At 41.3% G+C, this 23,812-nt stretch overlaps 3 protein-coding genes across 3 annotated transcripts; 1 reads left to right on the forward strand and 2 right to left on the reverse strand.

Annotated features, from left to right (window-relative positions):
- Positions 1 to 1,312: 1,312 nt before the first annotated feature.
- suox (sulfite oxidase) lies at positions 1,313 to 9,873 on the reverse strand. The gene is made up of 5 exons (XM_079579462.1): positions 9,810 to 9,873; positions 7,512 to 7,594; positions 7,208 to 7,364; positions 6,316 to 6,603; positions 1,313 to 2,866 (listed from the first exon to the last, which is right to left on the reverse strand). Exons 2-5 carry the CDS (start codon positions 7,568 to 7,570, stop codon positions 1,631 to 1,633), a joined length of 1,740 nt encoding a protein of 579 aa, XP_079435588.1. The 5' UTR covers positions 7,571 to 7,594; positions 9,810 to 9,873; the 3' UTR covers positions 1,313 to 1,630.
- Positions 9,874 to 11,875: 2,002 nt separating this feature from the next.
- mcrs1 (microspherule protein 1) lies at positions 11,876 to 17,317 on the reverse strand. The gene is made up of 14 exons (XM_079579384.1): positions 17,173 to 17,317; positions 16,235 to 16,383; positions 15,699 to 15,837; positions 14,724 to 14,888; positions 14,463 to 14,572; positions 14,271 to 14,379; positions 14,056 to 14,194; positions 13,876 to 13,951; positions 13,515 to 13,543; positions 13,341 to 13,433; positions 13,020 to 13,102; positions 12,856 to 12,943; positions 12,248 to 12,375; positions 11,876 to 12,135 (listed from the first exon to the last, which is right to left on the reverse strand). Exons 2-14 carry the CDS (start codon positions 16,381 to 16,383, stop codon positions 12,049 to 12,051), a joined length of 1,395 nt encoding a protein of 464 aa, XP_079435510.1. The 5' UTR covers positions 17,173 to 17,317; the 3' UTR covers positions 11,876 to 12,048.
- Positions 17,318 to 20,863: 3,546 nt separating this feature from the next.
- On the forward strand, positions 20,864 to 23,812 carry LOC306979293 (zinc-binding protein A33-like; the record flags this gene model as incomplete). The annotated part of the gene is made up of 2 exons (XM_079578173.1): positions 20,864 to 21,535; positions 22,798 to 23,812. The coding sequence occupies 2 exons, from the start codon at positions 20,864 to 20,866 to the stop codon at positions 23,782 to 23,784; spliced, it is 1,659 nt and encodes a 552-aa protein (XP_079434299.1). The 3' UTR covers positions 23,785 to 23,812.

Consider the following 23,812-nt stretch of genomic DNA (forward strand, 5'->3'; position numbering starts at 1 on the left):
CTGAAACTCACTGAAGTTGCACAGAAGTTGTGGGATTTTGGAAAAGTTGCAAAGCTGCACTGATGACGTGAAATTCTGTAGGGTCTATTTATAGTTGTATCACCACCAAATGTTTTGAACTAAATCTATGCAAACATGTTGCCTGGTATGTCCAGAATGGAATCCGTCTGTATTTTTATGCACAGAGTCTGATCAACAGTTTTTGCACCTCGAGCCAAATCAAAAGGTGCGTTCAGACTTAACCCGGCTCCCGTGGCAGGTGAGGTGTGATTACTGTGTATTGTGTGTGTGAAAGGCGTGCACACGTACGGTTAATTACTGCGAGTATACATGAGGAGGAAGTGGAGTCCAAAACACACATGCGGATCATCTGTCTGAATTTGGAGCAACAAAACCTCCCCTTCTACATCACAAGTGAAACCATTGACAGTAGATTGAGTGAAACGGAAACACTGTCTGAAAAGAGGATGAAATGCCTTTCCCAAGCCCAGGCATTCGGGTCAAAGGAAGAAACGTACGAGAACACAGATGTGGACGCAATAAAGAACGCACTGGATTACAAACATCTTTTAAACGTTATATTATCATGATGTGAGGCTGGGCAGACAGGTGCTGCACACTCCAAACCACAGATTGAAAAAATATCCGGGAGAGGAAGGAGAGAGGAAAGCGGCGAGGTTTGCGTCCAGTGCCATGTGTCAGAGAAAGGTATTAAGACATTTCCACTGCCACCAAAGCCCAAGCGAAGAATCAGGAAACAATTTTCATTCACAACTTGACACTCAGCAGCGGGGCGTGCAAACCCAGAACTTGAATCGCGCAGCAGTAGTGGCTCCTCCTGAAGTAAACAAATGCGAGCGACTGATTGCAACCATTTCAAGCGGTACGTTCTGCTGCTTGAACAGTAACGCGGAGCCACTTATAATACCACAACAAATATCCGCCCTTCGCTGATTGGTTTACTCCACTTCCCGTTTGCTCCGGCCGTGTTTTTAGTTGATGGATTGGATTTCGCCATGCAAGCAAACATGAAGCATTTAATGGGGTAGCCCACTATGGCACTACACAGACATTAAGCTTCAGAACATGCCATGTTTCCTTCGTAGCACAGTTCAAAACCAATGCATTGCACTCCTTGCACGATAACACCAAGCTAGTTCGGGGTTGACTTGCAACAACAAAACAAAAAAATCCCTACCTTTACAGAGTATCATCAAGTGAAGTATTTATATGTTATGTAAAAATATTAAGATGTTGTCAGCGATAATCCACCAGCTACTTACTGTCTCTCAAGTAATCTTTGGCTAATTCGGCTAATTCCCCGAAAAACAGCGCACAGCAAGTAAACCTGAACTAGTCCTAAAAAGTATGCATGTATGTTGACACTCTTGCCTCCCATGTTGTTCTTCCTGTGTGGGCTTTGGCGATCAACCCAAAACATGTACAATAATCCTTCAGCTACGTGACTCTGGCATTGAAGAATGGGTCAACTGCAGAGGAAAAAGTTGAGCAAATTTCGTTAAAATATTCCCTTCACTTTATGTTATTGTGCGAGCGGAACATTACCAGTTCAAACCGATTAACACAGGTTCAGATGAGTTCAAACCAGTCCAGATTAGTTCATTAAAGTTTATTGGTCCTCTTCTTCTCCTTGTATCCTGACATTCACTTTATGCCACGCGTTGCTCAGGACTCCTCTCAGATTCCATATGGGCATTATCGTGTCCGGCTGCATGTTGTAACTACTGTCCACCGCTTTACAAACGATCTCCATCTTCTCTGTGTCCTCGGGCAGCGGCACGGTCAGCTCCCACAGCTTCCACGCCCACGCCTGACCAGGAGGGGGTGCCGTTCCTCCGTCACCCCCGTCGTTGGAGCCCTTGAGCTGGGCTATCTTCCACGTGTTACCCCCATCTATGGACACGTCGACCCGTACGACCTCCCTGCCGCCGCCGCTCCACGCGTATCCTTTTACGGTCACTTCCTCTTCGCTCCTATCCACCACGGCGCCATCTGCTGGTACCGTGATCGCCGACTGAATGGGCAACTCCTGTATAGCCGGCGCAGACTTGTAATCCACCGTGTCCCAGTCCGTGCTCGGTGAAAATCCTTTGTAATCGTTTTGCTGCCAGTGACTGTTACTCTCTTCGGCGCTCACTATAATTTTGCCTAACCATTTCACGTTACGCGCCCCGACCGTCCCAGGAACAATCACCCGAATAGGGAAACCGTGATCCGCCGGCAAAACCTCCCCGTTCATTTCGTAAGCGAGGAGGCAATCGCCGTCCTCGCTTATGGCTTTTCTGAGCGGGATCGACGCTCCGTAGGTCGTCCCCCCGACGTCTTGATCGAGCCCTTCGAACTGCACGTGCCTTGCCCACTTTGAGTCATCGAGAGAGTATCCGGCAGCCTGCAAAACGTCCCGCAGTTTGGCGCCGCTCCAGGTGGCATTGCCGATCGCGCCGATGCCCCAGTTCAGTCCCTTCACTGGCTTCGCCTTGTGCATGTCCGATCGTCTGTTCCCAGCGCATTGTACCACCGCGGTGACGGTGTGTTTGGGAAATTTGTTCTTCAGATCGTCCAAAGAAAGCGACAGAGCGCCTCCTCCGCGTTCGCTGTTCGCTGGTCCATTGATTTCGATCTGGAGTTTGTAGGTGGCGGGGTCCACGTTCGGGACAGGGAGATGGTTGCGTTTGAAGAAGAGGACTGAGGGAGTGATGTAGCTCTCAGTGAGGATTTCGGGAGGGGTTTCTGCGTTGAAGGGTTTGAGGTTGTTGATGCGGAGGACAGGGTGGCGCTCGGGGTCGGAGGAGAAAGGGTCCGATGGGTTCAGGCTCTGCTGCTTCCTCTGGTCCTCGGCTCTCAGCTCTCCCACCTTGAGGAAAAAGTCAAGAAGATAATTAGTGGGCCCGAGCCTAATGTGTATAGCAGCTAACCTTTAAAGGGGGGGTATTATGCAAAATCGACTTTTTCAAGCTTTACATCATGTTATTAAGTCATTCCCTCATTAAAAACATGCCTGAAGTGTTGCCTTAGCACATTCACGTATTTTCGAGTAATCTGTAAAAACTCTGATGGCGGCCATTTTAGGGATAAAACGCCTGATTCCTTCAGGAAACGCCTCCGACCTCCAGGATACGCCTCCAACCTTTCGTCACCAGCCGAGTAACCAACCACTGCCCCTCAGCAGAACCCCCTCCCCGCAGTGTCTAGCCCTAAGATGTAAACAGAGTCATCATGGAGGATTAGCTTCATGTGTTGTGAACCGGAGCCACAGCAGACTTTTACAAAGACACACATCAGTGTTTCTGTTACCGAAACACCCAGGATTAAAACCGGTGACAAGAACGCTTATTTCAGTGTCTGGTTCTGCCCTGGGCCTTGATGATGCACAGAGCCTCCGGAGAAAGCTAATGCTAAGCTCACGTGAATCACGTGAAAACGAGAAATATGCACACATAAAGTCAATAAAACCACCACACACATAAAGAACCGTTTAACAATGATCACACACGGAGCCTGGCTTGTTGATTTGGAAGTTTATTGCTCACATTTCATCTACAGTGAGTCGTAGCCGAGTGGTTTTCTCCCGGAGCTAACAAGCTAGCCGCGATAAGCTAACGGGAAAATTCACTGAATACAAGCAGCATATTATGCATTGAAAACGTCACTAAAACAGGCAACTGCTTGAAGCAGCCTTTATGATGATCACACACGGAGCCTGGCTTGTTGATTTTGTAGTTTATTGCTCACATTTCATCTACAGTGAGTCGTAGCCGAGTGGTTTTCTCCCGGAGCTAAGGCACTATTAGCCGCGACAAGCTAACAACCTTCACCTTCACAACATTCATTGAAAACAGGCAGCATATTATGCACAAATAACGTCAATAAAGCAGCAACTACTCGAAGCAGCCTTTACGATGATCACACAATGAGCCTGGCTTTACACATTTGTGGTTTATTGCAGACTTTTCATCAACAATGAGCTGTAGTCGATTATAACAAGCTAACGGGTAACCTCGAAAAACCACTGTCCACCTGCACAGATAATGTCCGTCTTTGAATCGTATGGGCTCCTGCAGATCCTGGTGTCGTCCATGGGGGTATTGTTAGAGATCCATAGGGCATGGCAGATGCAAAGAGATAGCCTCCAAACAGCAGTTATTTTTCAGGCAAGAGCCCCTTCCAAGCGTCCGGTGTGGAAGGTTCGTCTCCAAATAATATCCTGTGTGGCCATTGTTCCCAAAGTGATAAACAGTAGCTCCTTTCCAACAATAAAAATTAAAATGCACCGATCGTAGTTTCAATACAGTTGAGACAACGAGCGCAGTGTTGTTGTGATGCCACAGACAGCGTGTGGAGGGGGCGTGTCGGAAAGGGTCAGAGGTTCTTAAAGAGACAGGGGCCTATTTCAAGTCTTTCGCTACCGCCATTTTGAAAGAGCAATTTTATACAAGGCAGTTATTCTAATTTACTGCATTTACAGACCAACAGAAGGTTTCGTCATCATTGTAGTGTGCCATAGACTGGTGCTATGTGGCTGAAAAAAGCATAATACCCCCTCTTTAACAATTGTTCATGATGGACCCAAATTCTGGGTGTGGATATACTTGACTTTTCTTTCAACTATAATCTCAGATTGGAGGAAAATATCAAGAAAAAAATTGCGATTCCAGGATGGGATGAGTCGAAAATTACCAATCTGGACACACTTTGCTCTATGATAAGTGCCCACCTATGTCCATTATAAACATATGAAGGGATTTCCCATTCACCCTAGCTACTTCCTGCACTACAGCAGTGGCTTTCCATGTTTGGGTTAAACAATATGTGATTACAGCCACAACAGCAACGGACATCTTTCAAAGGTCAAAGTCAGGTGACGTTTTATATGCGGCTCTGCGGTTTTAAACAAACATTAACTTTTCCTCCTGGAAAAAAATGGAAAAAACAAAGCATTAAGTCTTGTACAGCACAGCAGCGTTAATAACAGAGCTTTTTCAAAACTTTTTTTTTCCCAAACGTAATGCAAAATGTAATCTAAGACCTATATATAAACTATAGCTAATTATTATATATATTTTTTTTTATTCACACCAAATTTTGACCTAACACTTCAGAATATATGAACTTTCCTTCTTTACTATTTGCATTTTGGTCAATAATATACATGATACATTTCCCAGAATTATTCACCATTACACAGGATGACGAAAATGACACTATAGTATATAATTTTGTGAATAATAACCCTAGTATAAGCAGCACACAGTTATCCTGAATGATACAGAAGATTCTAAATGCTGAACTCTTGAAATTCCCTTTTAACATCAACAATCAGACATTTGTCTGAAAATGTGAGACGTGCTTCTAAACTCGTACCTGTGAAGAATTGGGATTTGTTAGGAAAGTTAGGATGAGTTTGGACCACGACTGACAATTTAATTTACTGGCTCCCTCTATCATTGTTTGCAGAGCTGGACATTAAGCATTATCAGGTCATTTCCCACCGGGCAAGAGGCAGATATTTTTCACTTGTCAACCACAACATGTCCAGTAAATTCGTTTATTTTAAATTAAGATTAAAAATGTCCAGTAAATTCGTTTATTTTAAATTAAGATTAAAAGAACATGCTACAATGTTTAGAATTCACTTTTTCATATGAATACCAATCAAATGATGTTAGATTTTTAGCATTGTTTCACTCTAATTTTGTGACTGCAATATAACAGTATGTTCTTTTAAAGTTTTTACTGCCAAGTATTATTTATCACAAACAAACATCAGAAAAGTTTGGGATTTCTGATTTAAGTTTGTCTCCAGCACTTGTGCATCGTTATATTCTATCACTTATCCAGAGCCTGTGGTTTTTAACTGCTGCACGCTTCTGAATGTATTCTGATGTATTATAATTAGGCCTAAATAAATACAGTGACGCTGCTGCGGCTGAGGGTATTTTTCACTTACCCCTCGGGCAGCCAGGGAGAGCAGGGCAAATTTACTTGCCCGATGCAAGTGGGCAATCGCTAATGTCCAGCCCTGGTTTGTAATAAAAGTAATCAGGTTGGCCTTTAAACCTGTAATCCTGTGTTAACTTCACCTTTGTCTTCCTCTTATCTCTTGGCATCACTAAAGTAACATCAACTGGATTAATCTTACCAATTACCAGCTTTTATATTCAGAACTGCAATACTGTAGCTGTGGCATTAATCTCACCGACCCAAGTATTCCTATTACATAAGATATCTAAGCAATACTCAACATAATATTGTTCATACTTTATTCTATTTGAGTTACACAGGATGACTTTGAACGTGACTTGCCTTGTATTCTGAGAGCATCTCCAGCACATGCTCTTGGTTGTGGACCGCGTATAGGGCCCAGAATGGCTCCACAGAGCCCCCTGCTGCCATCATTATCTTGTCTCCTCCGGGATGCATGGCCACAAACTCCGTGATATCGTAGACTCCTCCCTTGTACGTGACCCAAACCCCATCCTCCAGAGAGCGGTGACGGGACACTTCCTCCTGACTGAAAATCGGTAACGAAGAGGAGGGAAGGGTGGCCGCAGACTGTCCGGTAATGGCATCTGCTTTTTCCGCCTGAAAGACAAAAAAAAACAAAGAGAGGAGAGCGATATTTTAGTCTTTGGGGTATATTTTCATTAATTGGTAATCATCACTCTTGAGGCAGCCCAAGGCCCCTGAGGTTGGTGATCCTTTAATAGATCAATTACATAGCTCTGCATTCATTTAGGCCAGGGGTGTCCAAACGTTTATCATAGAGGCCGGTATATTGAAGCGTACAGGGGGTGAAGGGCCACAGATTGGTGGTCAGTACCGTGATACCTTCGACTGTGTGTATTTAGCAGATGTTTAAACTCCTTCACCTTCATTTATGCTTAAAACCTTAATGCCAGCTCTGTCTCACAAGTGTGTAGTTGAGGTTAGAGTTGTGTAGAATTATTCAATATGAAATAAGAAGGACCATCTCTGGTGATGTGTGCCGATTCATTGGTCCGAGGGCCACATTTGCCCCCTGTGCCACACAAAGACACTATTAACAAGTCACTAAATAATTGTTTAAGGGGGAATGTCTGCCCTAGTAGTTTCACTCTGTATACACAGACCTAGATTTCATAAGTTGAGATCAGACCAGTATGTTTTTTGTTTTATAAGTTCAGTTCAGTAAGTTTTGTGTTCAAACCTTGTGTTGTTTGAGGGCATAGGCCAGAACAGCTCCACTCCCGGCCAAGAGTCCAGCCACAGCATGAGTCCAGCGCCGGCTCCATCTGAACTGCTCCTCTCTGTCACTGCTGAAGAACCGCACAGCACAGGAGGCCAGGGCAGGTGTCACCGGGTGTCTGCGGAAACAAAAGTCAAAAATATGTATTAAAAGGGCATGAGTAATATGATCAACTAAGACCAATGACAGCTATGGATAGTGTCGTTTTATGCATCCAAATCCCTCCATATTGAAAATGTTTCAATTAGAATTCAAAATAAGTTACCTGTGAGAGTTGATTGAGCAGAGTCGGGTCAGACTCGAGCATCGGCGGAGCAGCAACATTTCATTAACGTCACCAAGCGTGAACTATAAATCAAACAGAAGTGTGACAGGTTTATTAAATGCATAAGAAAAGGAGAGAATGCAACCACTCAAACAACACCGATCCTGTAGCCAAACACAGGCAACATTGTGTATATTTGTCATGTATCATCAGCATGTATTCTGGACGTGGCAGCTGAAGTTCACAAATGGTTGAAGTAGAAGTAGAAAGTAGCACAACTGGTGGTAGTTAATCATTACACTCAAGCTGTGGGGGAAGCTTGGACACTTTATTGATCCCAAAACTAACCTGTTGACTGAACTTGTGGGAAAAAATAAGAAATTAAAAATGAAATGTATTGGATTATAATGGAGGGTTTCTTTTCCAATCAAAGCTCGTGGCCTGCACCAGTGGTTTAGAAGAGACGCCTATGGCTCTTGACAGGGGCGGACTGGGACTGAAAAACAGCCCTGGACTCTGACCAGCCTGGCCCAAATTAGCGTAATTGTGCACTTCCACAAATACATATTTTAACCTCTTACCACCCGCCTAAACCAAATGCATTCTGTCCTCTTTTGGCTGTGTGACACCTCATTTGAAAGCTAAGACCCACAAAACTGACTTTTTTCCTTGCGCTGTTGCTGTGTTGTGTCACCTTTTGTATGTTTTTTTTTTTCTTTTTCATTTTTGTCACATTTTTGTTGAATTTTTGTCACATTTTTGTTGCATTTTTGTCACATTTTTGTTGCATTTTTGTCACATTTTTGTTGAGTTTTTGTCACTTTTTTGCTGAGTTTTTGTCACATTTTTGTTGAGTTTTTGTTATTTTTTTGTGTAATTTTTGTCACATTTTTGTTTAATTTTTGTAATTTTTTGGTTGAGTTTTTGTCACATTTTTGTAATTTTTTTGTTTAATTTTTGTCACTTTTTTATTGAGTTTTTGTAATTTTTTTGTTGAGTTTTTGTTACATTTTTGTTGAATTTTTGTAATTTTTTTGTTGAATTTTTGTCACATTTTTGTTATTTTTTTGTTGAATTTTTGTCACATTTTTGTTGAATTTTTGTCACATTTTTGTTGAATTTTTGTCACATTTTTGTTGCATTTTTGTCACATTTTTGTTGAGTTTTTGTCACATTTTTGTCACATTTTTGTTGAATATTTAATTACTTTTTCTATCATTTATTTGTTGTTGTTTTTGTCCGTGTTTTTCTCATGTTTTCATCCTCTTTTTCTCGCTATTTTGATGCTTTTCTTTTTAGCTTTTAGATTTGGGTAAAGCTCGGTTGAGGCGGACCGGTGGCCCTCGAGCCAGTGGCCCCTCTGTGCTCCTCCAGAATGGACATATGGCCAGTCCGCCCCTGGCTCTTGAGCTGGTTACCCATATACTTCACTTAAAACTTTAAAAAAAAAAATCCCTGTCCACAGCTGCCTTTTTTTTGTGTGTGTTTATCTCTCCGGTTTACATGTTGATCACAAGTACCTTCATTCTCTGCTTGGACACAATCCAGATTTGTCAAAACACTCCCTCCCTCCTCCACCCAACCATGGAGGGGCTCAAATCCAGCCAACCAGCTCTGGGGGAGTCTGGGGAAGAGGAGGACCATGTGCACCGCTGCCTGTTTACTTTCTCCAGAGCACCATAAATCATAGCTTAACATTATTTCGCTACTTAGTGCTGAATCACACACGCGTAAAGTTAGGCAAATCTATTCATCCGCCATCCATTTCGAAAAGTTAGGGCAGCAAGTTTACACGAGTATTATTTCTAATCATCTGACCAGTGTCGTAAAAATACTCTTATCAACGTGTTATAGCCTTTATCGCCCAAAAGGTGATTAAGATTAGCAAAGGTTATCTGAAAGGAGACACCATATGCTACCTTGTCGATACATAATAAAACATGCGTAAAACAGACACATACGTGGATTTGCAGCTACGAACGACCTGGACGGAAAAAAAAGTCGTAAAGTCTCAATGGAAAGTCACCGAGGGCGACGTTATCAGTCCAGTAGCTAAAAGGAGAAGATGTGGACAGATATCAAGGGCAGAAAGCGAGTGTCTCCAGCAATAACAAACAATTTAGGCAAAGATTTTTGGATAAGACGCAGGTTGTATGTGGCAAAACATCGTGCGAAGTTACTTGATGCTAGCCGCCACCTCAGTCATACTAGGAACAGCTCATATTTGCAAAACCGACATCGCAGATTTCACTATACGTGATTAAATAATGTTATATCCATGAAGAATTCACAACTTACGTTTCTGTTTGGATTCCTGTCCACGATGTTGCTGTTGCTGCTGCCACGATCTTCATCCGCGGAGTGTGCGTAATGGCAGCGGGGCGGACGCAGCGTGACAGCGTGACGCAAAGAAGAGCTGCCCAGTGTCTAAAAAAAAGAGAAGAAAAACAACTCTTCCCGTTTCTCTCGTGAAGTGGAATGAAATGGATCTTGTTCTTCTTGAGTCGGTGTCGTAAAAGCAGACATTTATGACGAATAAAACAAAACCCTTTGTGCGTCTAATTCTAATCATTTGTATCGATAATCGTGGAGGAGCTGCAGGGCCGGTCCTAGCCAATTTGGCGCCCTAGGCAAGAGGGAACTTTTGCGCTTCATTAATATTAATGGATTACTTTCCATTCATATTTCTCTAGGGCACATGCACTTTTCTGAATTTACTTGTCCAAAATAACATTCTATAGGCTTAGTTGTTTTTTTGTGTGTTTGTTTTTCCGGATTCTTTGGACACACTTAGGCAAGTTTTATTGTTTAATATTATGATTGTCTATTCATTAAAAATAAACCAGAACTTGCACTTCATGAAACATGCGCTCAACAATTAAATTGGAGGAGGAACCTCTACTTCTGAAGAAAATTCACAAATTTTCACGTGATGTTACACGGCTCTCCGAAGGCGTAAAAGGACCAGGGAGTCCATCCATATCCCAAAAAAAATTTCTTCCACTTTATCCGGGGCCGGGTCGCGGGGGCAGCAGTCTCAGCAGCAGAGATGCCCAAAATTCCCGATCCACACCGGGGACCAGGGAGTCAAGTCTGAAAATCAGCGATGTTGTAGTTGGCGGGAGCATGGGTTTCAAAAATGAAAGCGCAATTCGGGACACCCCTCCAGCGGCCACCTGGGTCACCTATGCAGGGCCGGCCCTGATGTTCATGGATGTAATCTGCTCTGTTGCATGGTGTGGCGTGTCCACACTTAGATCCGCTGCTATCATTTTATCATTTTATACCACTTTATATCACTTTATCACTTTATCACTTTATACACATGCACATCTGTAACAATCCCACTGTTGTTCTATGTCAAATTGTTGTTGTCTTACCAAATTACTTTTTATATTTTAGCTTATTAATTTTAATATTCTTTATGCATGCCCCTATGGCCTTATAGTTTAACGTTTTATACCTTATTTTTTTGTATATAAATTCTATAACAAACTATTCTGATTCTGATTTATATGGCACTGCTTCCTGAAAGTTGAGACGTTGCTGGTAAACTCTTCCTTGTCAAGAATTATAAAGTTACAAATGAGTCAACAGGAAGGAGTTTTGAGCACAGCTCCATATACTTTACAACTGGCCTTTGATTATGAAATAGTACAGGAAATTGATTTGGATCAATTATCCCAATTGTAATGTAAACATTTATATTGGTAAACTATACATTCTCAAGGCAAGCTCTCTAATAAAAAAGGTTGTAGTTGTGTAAGGTCGTATAGGTTATATCACTGTGCTTGCGAAATCGGCTTACAAAACTAGGCAAGAATTTATAACATTGTAGGTCGTCTCTTTTGTGCCAGTGTCACGCTTTAAGAACCAATGTAAATATTTAGTTAGGTAGAATCCACCGTCAATCCACCTTTTCCCAATAACTCCTAATGCACATGAAGGGACTGATACTTTTATCGGATAGACTACTTGGCATCCTTTCTGCTAATGTAATTTCAGAGGATTTTACGACCAGTAAAATTTCAGTCTCCTCCTCTCAAAGTGTGGGAGTGTATGTTTTATATAATCAGGAAGTGACTTGAGGTCAAACCGGAGTGAGTCTTTACACAAAGGTATTTTATACACACCTTGAATAAATATTTCCCAAACGCTGTTGCAGGTTCCTTGTCGAGTAATGTATGGTGCAACTTGCGCAGACACACAACCCCTGCGACTACGTATTTTCATCCACCTTTATACAGATTAAGTCCCAACTCCCCTAACCCTAACCTGTAGTCAAACAAAAAATAGCGCTGCAACAATAAAGTCTGTGTCGTAATATCATATAACTCCAAGACGCATGCCATTTGAGAAACCATTTTAATTTCTTTAAAAAGTTCAGCTACAGAATATACAGACATACAAAAAACAGACAGACCAAGAATCTTTCTACATAACGACAGAAATGTCCAAGCAACGAGCCAAACCTGTTCCAATTGTTACTTTGCCATAGTCCTTAATTCAGTCTCAGTTTCCTGTGCTGGTGTGTTTCTTACTGCTGGGCAATTTTGGCAGCTTCAGCTTTTATAAGTGAAATGAGTTCCAAGTTTATTAGAAACACGAACCGCAGACCTGCAATCTGGACAAATGAACAAAATGTAATGTTAGTTTATGTTAATGTTTTGGTGTTTTGTGTGAAGAGTTTGAGAGACACAGATGTGATATTTGGACATGAGTTGAGCTGAACAAACCTCCACCACTGAGTTGTTGTTGAGTTTCCACTTGTTTCCAGATAAAACCGGTCTCCCGTCGATGTATATGGGCCGCCGTCCCTCGTTTACGATAAAGAAATCTCCGTTGTTCTTCAATTTAATAATACCTAATAAAAAATATAACAATCAGATCTCTGCCTCAGCCACATCACACAACCCTGGTAGCTCAGCTCAATCTTGTCCAAATGTTATTACAGGGTAGCTCCTACTTTGGCCTTGTGAAATTGAAGACCTTTTTAATGTTACTATCACAGGTCAGGTGTCCTTATGGTGTTTTTTCTGGTTTTCACAGAGGATTTCCTATTTTTGCAGCTGACTGTTTTTCTATTTTATTTTTGTACACTCCAGATGCTGTGAATGAAGGACGATACATTTACTCTGTTACTGATTATAACTGTTACCTGTAAATTTACAGTCACTGGTTTAATAATCCTCTGGGCCCCTGTACAACTGGCTACAACACCATTAACAAGGATTTACCTTTACTTTGTCCCTGGGTCAACCACGTCACCCAGGAAAAAGGTCTGGCTTTGCAAATTCTTCAGACCTTTATGTTTTGGCTGTTAAGGGAAACATCTAGAATTCACCTTGTTTTCGTGATATCTTCCAGGCGGGACCCTCCAAAGACAGATCCACATCTATCTGCTTGTCTTTAGTAGCTCGGCCCAGTGTGATCTGCACAAAGAGACATTTTAGTGCCATCTCTGTGGATTAAAGATTGACCGGCGATCATGAATAACTGTCAGCTGACCTCTCTGGACCTCATGAGGTAGCGAACCATTCTTCCTCGTAAAGCGGCCAAAGTCTGGTTGTCAAAGTCCGGCATGCTCATTCCTGAAAAGTACATTAAATGGAAGATTATAGGCAACCATATAGGTTTATTTCCCTGTTAGCCTTTAATAACGATTGAAAACAGCTTAGAGTTTACTAGCAACTAATAAACCAACCCTACATAAAGAGTTTTAGTAAAAGATACCAGTATATAATATAGTATGGAGCCCTAATTCAATACAGTTTACCAAATAAAGCCTCATGCAAACAGCCCATTTCTTGTTTTCTCAGAGTGAGTTACCTGTGATATTATCCACTAGAACCTGCCACCGCGGAAGCTCCTGCTCCAGCTGCCGGATCTCCCTCTTCTGATGACGGTCTGAAACCATCAGCTCTGAAATCGTACATTTTAATATTTAATTCTTTCATTTTTAGGGACACACTGGGCAGTTAAAAGTTCAAGGCTTCATCATACCGTTCTCCAGCACGTCATCTCTGCTCTCTCTGCGAAAAGGACATAATGTATCATTAGTCAGGAACCTTTATCTAACCATGGTAAAACGTTCATGCCTGGACTGTTTTGCTTATCACGTCATTCCCACTACTGCCATCAGAGGGCGCTTTCTCCCTACTTAACGCCCTGTCTTCACATAGTCATTGTTTGAAGCCCTAATTATGCATCAAGGCACCAACCTGATACTCTTCATATGTGCATGGCTGAGTATGCATCGCTAAAATACATCCATCAATAGGTAAAAGCATTGTGTAAAAGCACTGGTACGAGTTTGCTTGTTTAAATTGCCCAAAAGAAAACCAACATCTAATCGTTTTCTTACTTTAACTTAGCGTCGTCGATCATCTGTTCTGCATCTGAGAAGTTAAGGATCTGGTCTCCTTTAGGCAAGGGCTGAACTGTAAAAATCAATTAAAGAAAGAAGATAAATATGAATGGCCTTGAAAGAAGCTGGTACTTTCGAAAACTCTCAACTGCTTCCTAACATCCCAAAATGACACACCGCTTTGATCGTCCAGGAGGTAGTATTGTTTCAACAGCTGCCAGTGAACCAGCAAACTCTTGGGAGTGCGAGACGGGTGAAAAACTCCAGGGTGTTTGTTGAGCAGGTCCTGGAAGATGTCTAGTTTGGGTTGACTGGTCTAAAATATAATGCAAACATTTAACATCTTGGTATGTTAAAAAAAATAAAAGCAGGCAAATGAATGATGAACTTACTGAACCAATCTTGGACAGCAGCGCCTCCTCATTTTGACTGAAAAGAGCTTTACTCTGAATCGCTGCAATGGCCTCTGGGTGGAGCTGCCTCATTGCCTGCCACGCCAATCTGTTTAAAAAAAAAAAAAAAAAAATCTCAGGTACTTTAAAATGCTCCAAACAAACACAATGAGTAAATAACAAATGTCTTACTTTGAGATGACCGGGTCGTAGAGCAGGGAGTACCATCTTTCTTTAATTTCCCTCAAAGTGAATCTGCAGCTAAACTTCACGCCCAGATGAACAGAGGTCAGGTCTGTCGTCTGGATACAAAAACATTATCAATAGACGGGACTTGATCTCAGTCCTTGTGTGTAATATTAGGGATTAGTGGCGCAACTTTACAAATGACATTGTAATGTCTGTGAACTGAATTGAATGTTATGTATGTGACTATGTGTGTTATCTGTTCACCTGCAGCACAGCATTGATGAGCAATAGGTCGTCTGTGGGTTTCCAGCGGCCCAGGTCTTTAGTGACGTGCAGCGGCTGTTTGCTCTTCTTCACTCGTTTGGCCATCGGTGTCGGGTTCAGCATCATGGTGAGCGGAGGAGTGAGGGTCCCGCCCGATTTAGTGATCTAAAAAACATCAAAACAAAAACAATACATTTAAAACGTGTACATGTTGAACTAATAAACTTCCTATTACCGTATCTACACTAACAATACTCAAATCCAAGGTCAAAAACATTTTATTTTTACCAAATTGTCTTCTGTTTTACAAAATTGATAATGGCATGCACTTTCTAAAAATACATGGGAAAAAAATGGCCATAACTAATAATTAAATATATAATTTTTTTAACATTAAAGCAAGGGGCTTGTAGCAAAAAAAAATAGCAGGGAAATTATTTTGTTCAAAAAATGAAAGTTAACAATAATGGAAGTCAATGTCATACATTTTGTATCGGTCCAAAATAGAGGCCAGGGGGAAGGAGTTAAAAGTGTGGAAAATGTTATTTATTTTTTCTGATTAAAAGGTTTATAACAGGGGTCTGCAATGAAAGTGGTAAGGATTTTTGTATGCAAAAAAAAACAAAAAACAAAGAACAGAATTATTGGTTATTAAATTCAGTTAATAAGGTATAAAAAACAGAAGATGTATATGAATATGTAACGGCCTGTATTAAGTTTAATTTTGATTTAAAGATGGGAGGTCAAAAACATTTTTTATAACGGGAGTCTATGGATGCACAGATTTCCCAAGCACTCCCAGAGGATACTGCTGTGAATTTGGAAATGTAAAATGTGCAAGGAACTGTGCAGTAATGATTATGATTATAGTGTGTGTGAGGAAACAACAACAACTTTGATTTTTTTGGTAAGCCAAACCATATCACTATTAGACAGTGAGTTAAGTAAAAACTAGACGAGTGCGTCATGTAGGACCTTCTTCTTTTCACTGGACGAAGGCTCGCTGCCCGGACACCGCAGCGGCTCCATGAGCGGAGGCCCTTTGACACGAGTTGATGACTTCACCAAACTGCTTTCCACCAGCTCATCGTCAAACTTCTTCCTCTTTATCGACCTGCAAGTAGGGAAAGAGACACGTGACGTTCAGCTGTGAACTTCAATTGAATATCAGTCTCACTATAATCACTTACTAAAGTTGACAATCATTTCAATAATCTATTAGTCGGGGATAATTTGTGTAATAGTTTCACATCAAGTTTTACTAACTTCGTATTGTTAATAAGTATTTAATGTATTTGATAATAAATAGTCATTTGGTTTCTTATATTTTTATGTTTTCTGTTTATCAAAATATTCATATCTTTGTCTTAAAACATAAATCAGCCAGATTACTTCCCCCGTACTCTCTAAGTTTTTTTCATTTCTAACAAATTTCATCATCATCAGAGGCAACAAATCTGTTTTAGACTATTCCAACCCCTTTGGAAGAACAGAAAACTAAAGGCACAAACCTGGAGGAGCTTCTGCGTTTAGGGATACCTCCTCCAAATGCTTGTGCCGATGTTCGTTTCAGATCTTTAACAACAAGAGACTCTTCATCCTCCGACCGGCTCTGAGCTCCAGTCAGAGCCGCTCCCACTCCGGGGTCACCTGCCTGCATCTGAGAAGAAACAAACAAATGAATGTTAAACAGGTTTTAACAACAGAGCAAACCGGCATAAGGCATAGAGTGTAGAGTGGAACAATCTTTTATGAGGTTAAATCATAGTACTAGAGTTATAATATATTAGGTTATTGGTAGAGCCATATTGTTAGATCATTTATCAGTACCCTCAAAATAAACAATAGGCCTACTGTAATGTATCTCCATATTGTGAGCATACTTGGAGATTTTGATCATGACGTTGTTTGAAGGCAACACCATTGTATGTTTTCAAGTGGATGGATTGACAATAAAGCACATTTAAATCTTTTAATCTACATCTACGTAAATGTTTAATTAAACCATCTACTAACTCGTGGTATATGTGTGTGTGCTCTCATTATAAAACCATGTCTTACTCTTAGCGCAAATTAAAATCGCAATATAAATAGAACCGATAAAAGATAGCATAAAACTAAAATAAATTGGCCAGGCTACTCCTAAAGCTATTGTTTACATATAGCAGGCTAGCAGCTAATGGCTATCAACAGAGAAACATTGAAAATACAGGTTTTGAGAATGTTTAGGTGAATGGTCTCGATGCTCAAGCAAATTCATACCGGAATAATGCCTTATACCGATGGAGTAGGTCCAACATACTGAAATAATCCGAGAGCAACACATGTTAAAAATTATTAGCCAGTTAGCATTAGCCTTGACCGGCTAGCTAGCTAGCTAACTCATGGGAGGTTCAGCGTTCGAGGTTGGCTTAAGTAGAAATGTTCACTGCAGCGCATATTCACTCACCCTTATTCTTTAATATCCACGGTTTGCCTGTTCTACAACTTTCTATGTCGGGTGAAATAATTGTAAATATTTGCACCTCGTTAGCTACAGCTACATGCTAAATGCTATTTCTTCACCGGTTTTGTAAACGTATAACGTTATCTTTGCTGCGCTATCGCCTCCATGTGGTGAGGAGTGTGTCCGGGCAAAGAAAGACGAAGAAGAAAAAGCGTTCACCGGTCTTTATGTTTGCACTTCATTTATCACTTTTTTAAAATACATTTTGTAATTATTACTGTTTATTGGTACAATGCCATTTTATTTTCATTTTATAATCTCATAATCTAGTTCCAACTCGACCCATACCTGTTTTGTCGTAAAAAAGAAAAGAAAAGAAAAACAGAGAAAAAACAACTTCATTTTAGGACTTTTTATTTATTTATTTATTTATTTATTTATTTATTTATTTATCCTCATCTGACACAACAAGATAAGATAGCCTTTATTGATCTCACAATAAAGGCTGGAGACACAATCGCAAGTTTTACTAATCAACATCTGGAAACTTAAAAATGAACATTACATTTTTTAATATGATTTCATGTTTTGTTTCTTGTAGTTTATGTCAACGACTGAAACATGAATCACTGTGAGTACTCATTACTCGCAGTACTCAAATACTTTTTTACGCTTACTTGAGTAATTATTTGGGCCACTACTTTCTACTTCTGCTTGGGTAGAATTATTTAAAGTTGAGCTGAAGGGGTCATACACACAGGCTTTGTGATCGCGTTATGAAACTACCCTGACACGAGGAAGAATAATGATCAAATGGCACCATTTTGGTAAATCAAGTATTTTATTCTGTCAAAAAACACCATTCTGTGGACCTTTTCTCTCCACCTATTGTTATGTCTTGTCCACGTTTGACTCACATTGCTGTTCAAAAAACATATCATATAATGCTATATAATATTATCTTCATCATATCAGATAGTTCGAATCCCAGCTCCCGCAAATGCACGCTGTCATTGTGTCCTTGGGCAAGACACTTCACCCGACTCCACTCCAGTGTCTGCGTGCATTGGTGAATGAATGAGAGTGTGAATGGGTGACTGGTTCCTTACTGTAAAGCACTTTGGGCCTGATGAAGGTAGAAAAGCGCTATATAAGTTGAGTCCATTTACCATTTCTGTTATTCACCTCAACTAAGCATCACATCACAGGGAGTTCAACTTACTGAAATTATCTCTGTCTATCCTCACCTTCAGATGCATTATTTTAAATAGTATGTCTAATGTCTCCTCATGCTGCTACACTCTCTCAGTGTATGGTCACTGCTTCCTGTCGGCTGGCTGAGGACCAGTTTCTGTGCTGCGTTTGCCTGGGTGTCTTCATTAACCCTGTCAGTACTCCATGTGGACACAAAACCTGCATTGGTCGATACTGGAATGAGGCTGTCATATATGTCTACATAGACCTGTGCTCCAATATTCAGTCATGTTTTCATCTCTGAGATGGCTGACCAGTTCAGACAGTCTCAAGAAAAATCCAATAGGAGAGCAGAAGAAAAAGCATTGAGACCCAGAGAAATGTCATGTGATGTGCGCTCAGTCTGAACCCAAACTGAAAGCTCTAAGCTCCTTCTTATGTGCTCGACTGTCAGTATGGGCTGCTGCCGTCTGAAGGGAGGTTTAGGATCCCGGTTTGTTCACACAACCACTATAAAAACTCCTTTGTACCACACTCCATCAAACTAATTAATGAGAACCACTAATACTATGTGACTGTGTTAAGCCGGGCCACCGTGGGTGTCGTTTTGTAATGTGTTTATGTTGTTGTATTTGTATTTATGTTTGCAACTGACTCTCCTCCAAGTCGAATTTCACACTCGGGAGACAAACAATAAAAATCAATCAATCAATTGTGATACGCATCTCAAACCTTATGAACCACAGGGAAATCTGCAGAGGAGAGTGTGTTCCGAGCAGGATAAACCACTGGAGCTGCTCTGTCTGAAGGAAAAGATGAAGTCTGATGCTGACATCCAGCAGGTGATAAAAACAATAGATACTCTCCTGCAGGCGGTCAGCAGACAGAAAGGAGCCACTCAGGAGCAGGCCGACTGTGTCATAAAAGATTTGGGGCAAGATCTGAGCTGAAGAGGCAAAGAGCAGAGATGGAGCAGCTCTCACAAAGTTGCATACGCTTCTTTCAAAATTGTTCACTTTGTTGGGTAGCTAGCGTTATTTACTGATTCATGTTTGGACTGGAGAGAGTTTTACATTTACTGCCTGAACTTCTATGTTCTGTGTATTGCATATATTGTATCTATCATCATGAATATAATAAACAAAGATGAAATATTATGTTCTAGTTAAAGATGTTGAGGAATATGAAAACGTAATGTAATTGTCTCCACCCTATGTTAAAAAATCCAAACTACCACCTGTCCTGTACTTGTCTCTGCGTCTGTTTGATGTGTATTTGAATCCATGAAGGAATAAAGGCTTTGTTTTATGTTATTTTCAGTACAAAAGTGAGTCATTTATAACTTTCTATAGTTACTTGACTTGAGTATAGTATAAGTCTCTAAGTTACATAGCTTCTCTGTTTTGCTCATCAAATGTATTCAAGCGTCATGAATGTGTTTCATGTCACTTTGGAATTTTTGTGAGTCACACAGGTGCTGCTTTCAGTTTTCATTTAATACTTTTTTTTAATCTACATTGCCTTAAATAAACTTTTTCACTTGCATTTGAATAATGTTATTATAGATAAACGTTAATTTCACCTTGAGTAACACCCTGGGTTTGGAAGCCCAGGCTGTAGGCATGCTGAAATGGTGAAAACCATTTTAACAAAACATCAACTTACAGTAAGTGCCCTGCAAGATTTTCAAAGAAATGTCAGGGTGGAGTTAATGAAACAGGTTTGTCAGGTTTGACTATAAATAAAAATATTTCTTCCGTGTCTTCTGTGAAGGCAGAGCTTAAGAACACAAGGATTAGTGATTGATTCAAACTTAAAGCTTCTGATTCAAACCCTGGTGAGTACAACTTTGCACTTTTCTGGAGACTGTTATAAGACATAAGTAACATAGTGTATGAGGTGGTCAGTGGTTTATCATTTATACTTGTACAGTAGTCTCATTACACCATACTTTTACTTGATTCACTGCAATAGACTTCAGGTTGAAGTCACTTACTGTAAATGTGTTGCTTCTCATCACACCTTTATCAAGGGTCATATGAGTCATTTGTATTTGAAAATACATTGGAAATAGTCTATACCTGACTGTTTGCATTCTATTATGTGCTGTCTCTCAGATTAAATCAATATAAATCAGAAGGCTGGGCAAAACAATGCTTGGTACTCGAGCAGTGATTTCATTCTTTTTCAAAACTTCCAGAGCCTTATTACTATACAAACATTACTAGGCCTGTTTGATTTAGCAATTACTTTTTGAGTAATATGAAAAAACAAGTATTTTTACCTGGGTACATAAAAAAAAACGAAAAAAAAACTTTTTATACATGATGTATTCCATGCTGCTATGAAAAGAAGTGCTCTAAAAAGAATTTCGTTGTGATACATTTTTGAATTTACAATATATCCTAATCCTAATGTCATACTTTGTTCTCTTTCTTTTTCATTCACTTTCACTCCCTCTTTCTTCTTCCCCCTCCCCTCCATCCCAGGGCGCAGAACTATGGCCAGTGCCAGCTGTCACCTGACTGAGCACCAGTTCCGCTGCTGCATCTGTCAGGACGTCTTCACCGACCCCACGGCTCTGCCCTGCGGCCACAACTTCTGCAAGGGCTGCATCGAGCGAAACTGGGCCAACACTGTCGTCTACAAATGCCCCTACTGCAAACAAGTGTTCCACACCAAACCAGAGCTCAAAGTCAATATTTTTATCGCAGAAATGTCCACACAATTCAGGGAGTCTATCAAACGCAAAGATAGGAGTAAGTTAGAGCAACAAGTGGCAAAACCAGGAGAAGTGGCGTGTGACGTGTGCACCGACACTAAACTGAAAGCTTTGAAATCCTGCCTGGTTTGCCTGACCTCGTACTGCAGCGCGCATCTCAAGCCTCACCAAACTGCCCCCGCCATGAAAAGACACCAGCTGGTCGAACCGCAGAGAAACTTAGAAGAGAAAGTGTGTCCGGCTCACAGCAAAGTGCTGGAGTTCTACTGTAAGAATGACGACACGTGCATTTGTGCGCAGTGTGCGCTTGCCCACAGCAGCCACGAGGTGGTGCCATTGAGGGACGTTTCTGAGCAGAAGAGGCAGCAGCTCACGAGGACGCAGACCGACATAGAAGACATGATCAAGACGAGACAGACGAAGGTCCAGGAGCTGCGCCTCTCTGTGGAGGTCAGTATGAAAGCATGCTTAACATTCAGAGCAGCTTTCATGAGGATCAGACCCTGGAGCATTTCACTGTGACTGTTTTCACTGGGATGGCACAAGGCCTGGCCCAGGTCATTTGGCTCAAACCTAAATTTGAATTGAAGATGTAACTCTTGCATTTTAGTGCTGTTGTAGACTTGCATTAGATGATGGTAATGTTAGGTCACACAAGAGAAATGAATGAAACGCACAGACCCCAGTACTGCCTGTCATATTCTAGGGGTGATTGTCTAGTCACAGCTGCCCAGGGGCAGAACAATTTACCAATTGCCTCCCCAACCACAAATCCCACATATCGCTGGACCGGTGAACCAGGGGTTGGTGGTTTTATTCCAGTTGTGACCATATCATGTTGTTGTAGCCCAGAGGTCCACAAAATCAGCTCGAAACTTTACTTTCAGAACTTTCGACATGTGTCCAGGGTCCGGACATGCAGTAATTGCTCTTAAAAATGTAAAACATGAGCACAGTTTGTCTGTTTATATAGCAGAGCTGATCAATGAATCAATCATTTTGCCATTTTATTTCAATGTTGTTAACATTATTAAAATAATTGTTAATTCTGCCTGAGATATTAAGTATATAGAGAGGATGGAAAGGCTTTGAGGTCCAGACTCAAGCCTCTGGAGGTCCGGATCTGGCCCAAGGTCCGCCAGTTTGGGACCCCTGTTGTAGCCCATTTGCTATTAGCTAACAAGTTGCAGACCATGTAATTTTGCAACCTGCGTTGGATCATCACATTCAGTTTCATGTGAATCCTGAGTTGCCCGTATGAAGCTCTGCTAATGCTGTGCAGCCAGCACATACTGTCACTGCATCTTTGGACACAATACTCCATCCAAACTGCCCCTGAAATAATGTGATAGACTAGAGGCAAGTTGCAACACCTTGCTCAGTCTACTCCAGGGCAGCTGAAGTAGAAGCTTACTGAGTGGGAATATTGAGATTGTCCAAAAAGCACAATATAAATCCATTGCATCATTATTTTCATTATCAAACCTACCGAAACCCAAACTCTGATCAATTTGTGTAATTCATAACTTGGTATTCATACTATGTGGCACAGTGTGTATGGAAGAATGGCTGTAGGAAATGTCTGCTTTTGATATTAATACTTGTATTTATCAAACCCACATTCTGGCAATCCACTCGCCTTTTCTTGTGTATTGCAGAGTGACAAGACAATATCTAATCCTCTGTAAATCGTTCTTCTTCTACATTTTCAGTCCACAGACTCAGACAAAGAGATGACAGAGGGACTCCGAGTGCTCACCGAGCTGAAGGAAACTGTGGAGCGTGCTCTTGAGAACCTCTTCCAGGAAATCGCCGAGAGACAGGCCGCTGCTAAGAGCCAGGCTGAGGCCATCATCCAAGAGCTGGAGAGGGAGATCGGCGAGCTAAACAAGCGATTAACCGAGGTACAACAACTGTCACGATCAAACGACCACTTACAAATCATCCAAAAGTCCAAACTCAAGAGATCCACTTCACGAACGAAGGATTGGAGCAATGTTACTGTGAGCGCGCCAACATTTGAAGGTACTTTGGCGATGGCCTTGTCCAAGCTAGAAGAAGAATTTTCTAAAATAACCAAGGGGACGCTCGAAGGAGAGCTGAGGAGAGTTAAGAAATTCGAAGCTCTGGTCACCCTCGATGGAGAAACGGCACATCCTCAACTCATCGTGTCGCAAAATGGCGCTCAGGTCAACTACAGCATCGAGCAGAGGAACGTCCGAAACACCTTGAAGAGGTTTGACGATTTCTTCGTTTTGGGAAAACAAGGCTTTGCGCAAAAATTTTACTTTGAGGCCGAAATTAAGGGGAAATCGGAGTGGACTTTAGGGGTGGCCAAGGAAACGGTGAACAGGAAGGGAAGCTTGAAGTTGGATCCTCAAAATGGCGCGTGGACCATCAGCCTGAAGGATAAAAAGTACTTTGCTTGTGCCGAACGGGAAGTCCCCCTCTCTCCGAAGGCTAAACCAGAGAAAGTAGGCGTGTTTGTGGACTATGAAGAAGGTCGAGTTTCGTTTTATGATGTTGGAAACGCCGCTCTGATCTACTCCTTCAGTGGGTTCAGTTTTAGGGAAAACCTCCACCCGATCTGCAGTCCCGGTCACTACTACTGCGGGAACTTCACTCCTGTCGTGATATGCCAAAATACTGCGCCTACGAGAAGGATGACGTGGTCGATGAAACGGCAAACTTTAGGATAGAGTTCAGCTCCCTCAGTAAAGCACTGAT

Source organism: Gobius niger, assembly GCF_951799975.1.
Source record: "Gobius niger genome assembly, chromosome: 20".
In the NCBI taxonomy this organism is placed as follows: Eukaryota; Metazoa; Chordata; class Actinopteri; order Gobiiformes; family Gobiidae; genus Gobius; species Gobius niger.

What these genes read in the sequence shown, in the direction of transcription:
- suox (XM_079579462.1), bottom strand. Translation starts at nt 7,570, where the DNA reads ATGTTGCTGCTCCGCCGATGCTCGAGTCTGACCCGACTCTGCTCAATC. An exon ending in ATGCCCTCAAACAACACAAG is followed by an intron (nt 6,604 to 7,207) that starts GTTTGAACACAA and finishes TTTGTCTTTCAG; the next exon opens with GCGGAAAAAGCAGATGCCAT. An exon ending in CAGAATACAAGGCAAGTCAC is followed by an intron (nt 2,867 to 6,315) that starts GTTCAAAGTCAT and finishes AAGGTGGGAGAG; the next exon opens with CTGAGAGCCGAGGACCAGAG.
- mcrs1 (XM_079579384.1), bottom strand. Translation starts at nt 16,383, where the DNA reads ATGCAGGCAGGTGACCCCGGAGTGGGAGCGGCTCTGACTGGAGCTCAG. An exon ending in CGTCCAGTGAAAAGAAGAAG is followed by an intron (nt 14,889 to 15,698) that starts GTCCTACATGAC and finishes GATGTTTTTTAG; the next exon opens with ATCACTAAATCGGGCGGGAC. An exon ending in CCTCCTGGACGATCAAAGCG is followed by an intron (nt 13,952 to 14,055) that starts GTGTGTCATTTT and finishes TGATTTTTACAG; the next exon opens with TTCAGCCCTTGCCTAAAGGA.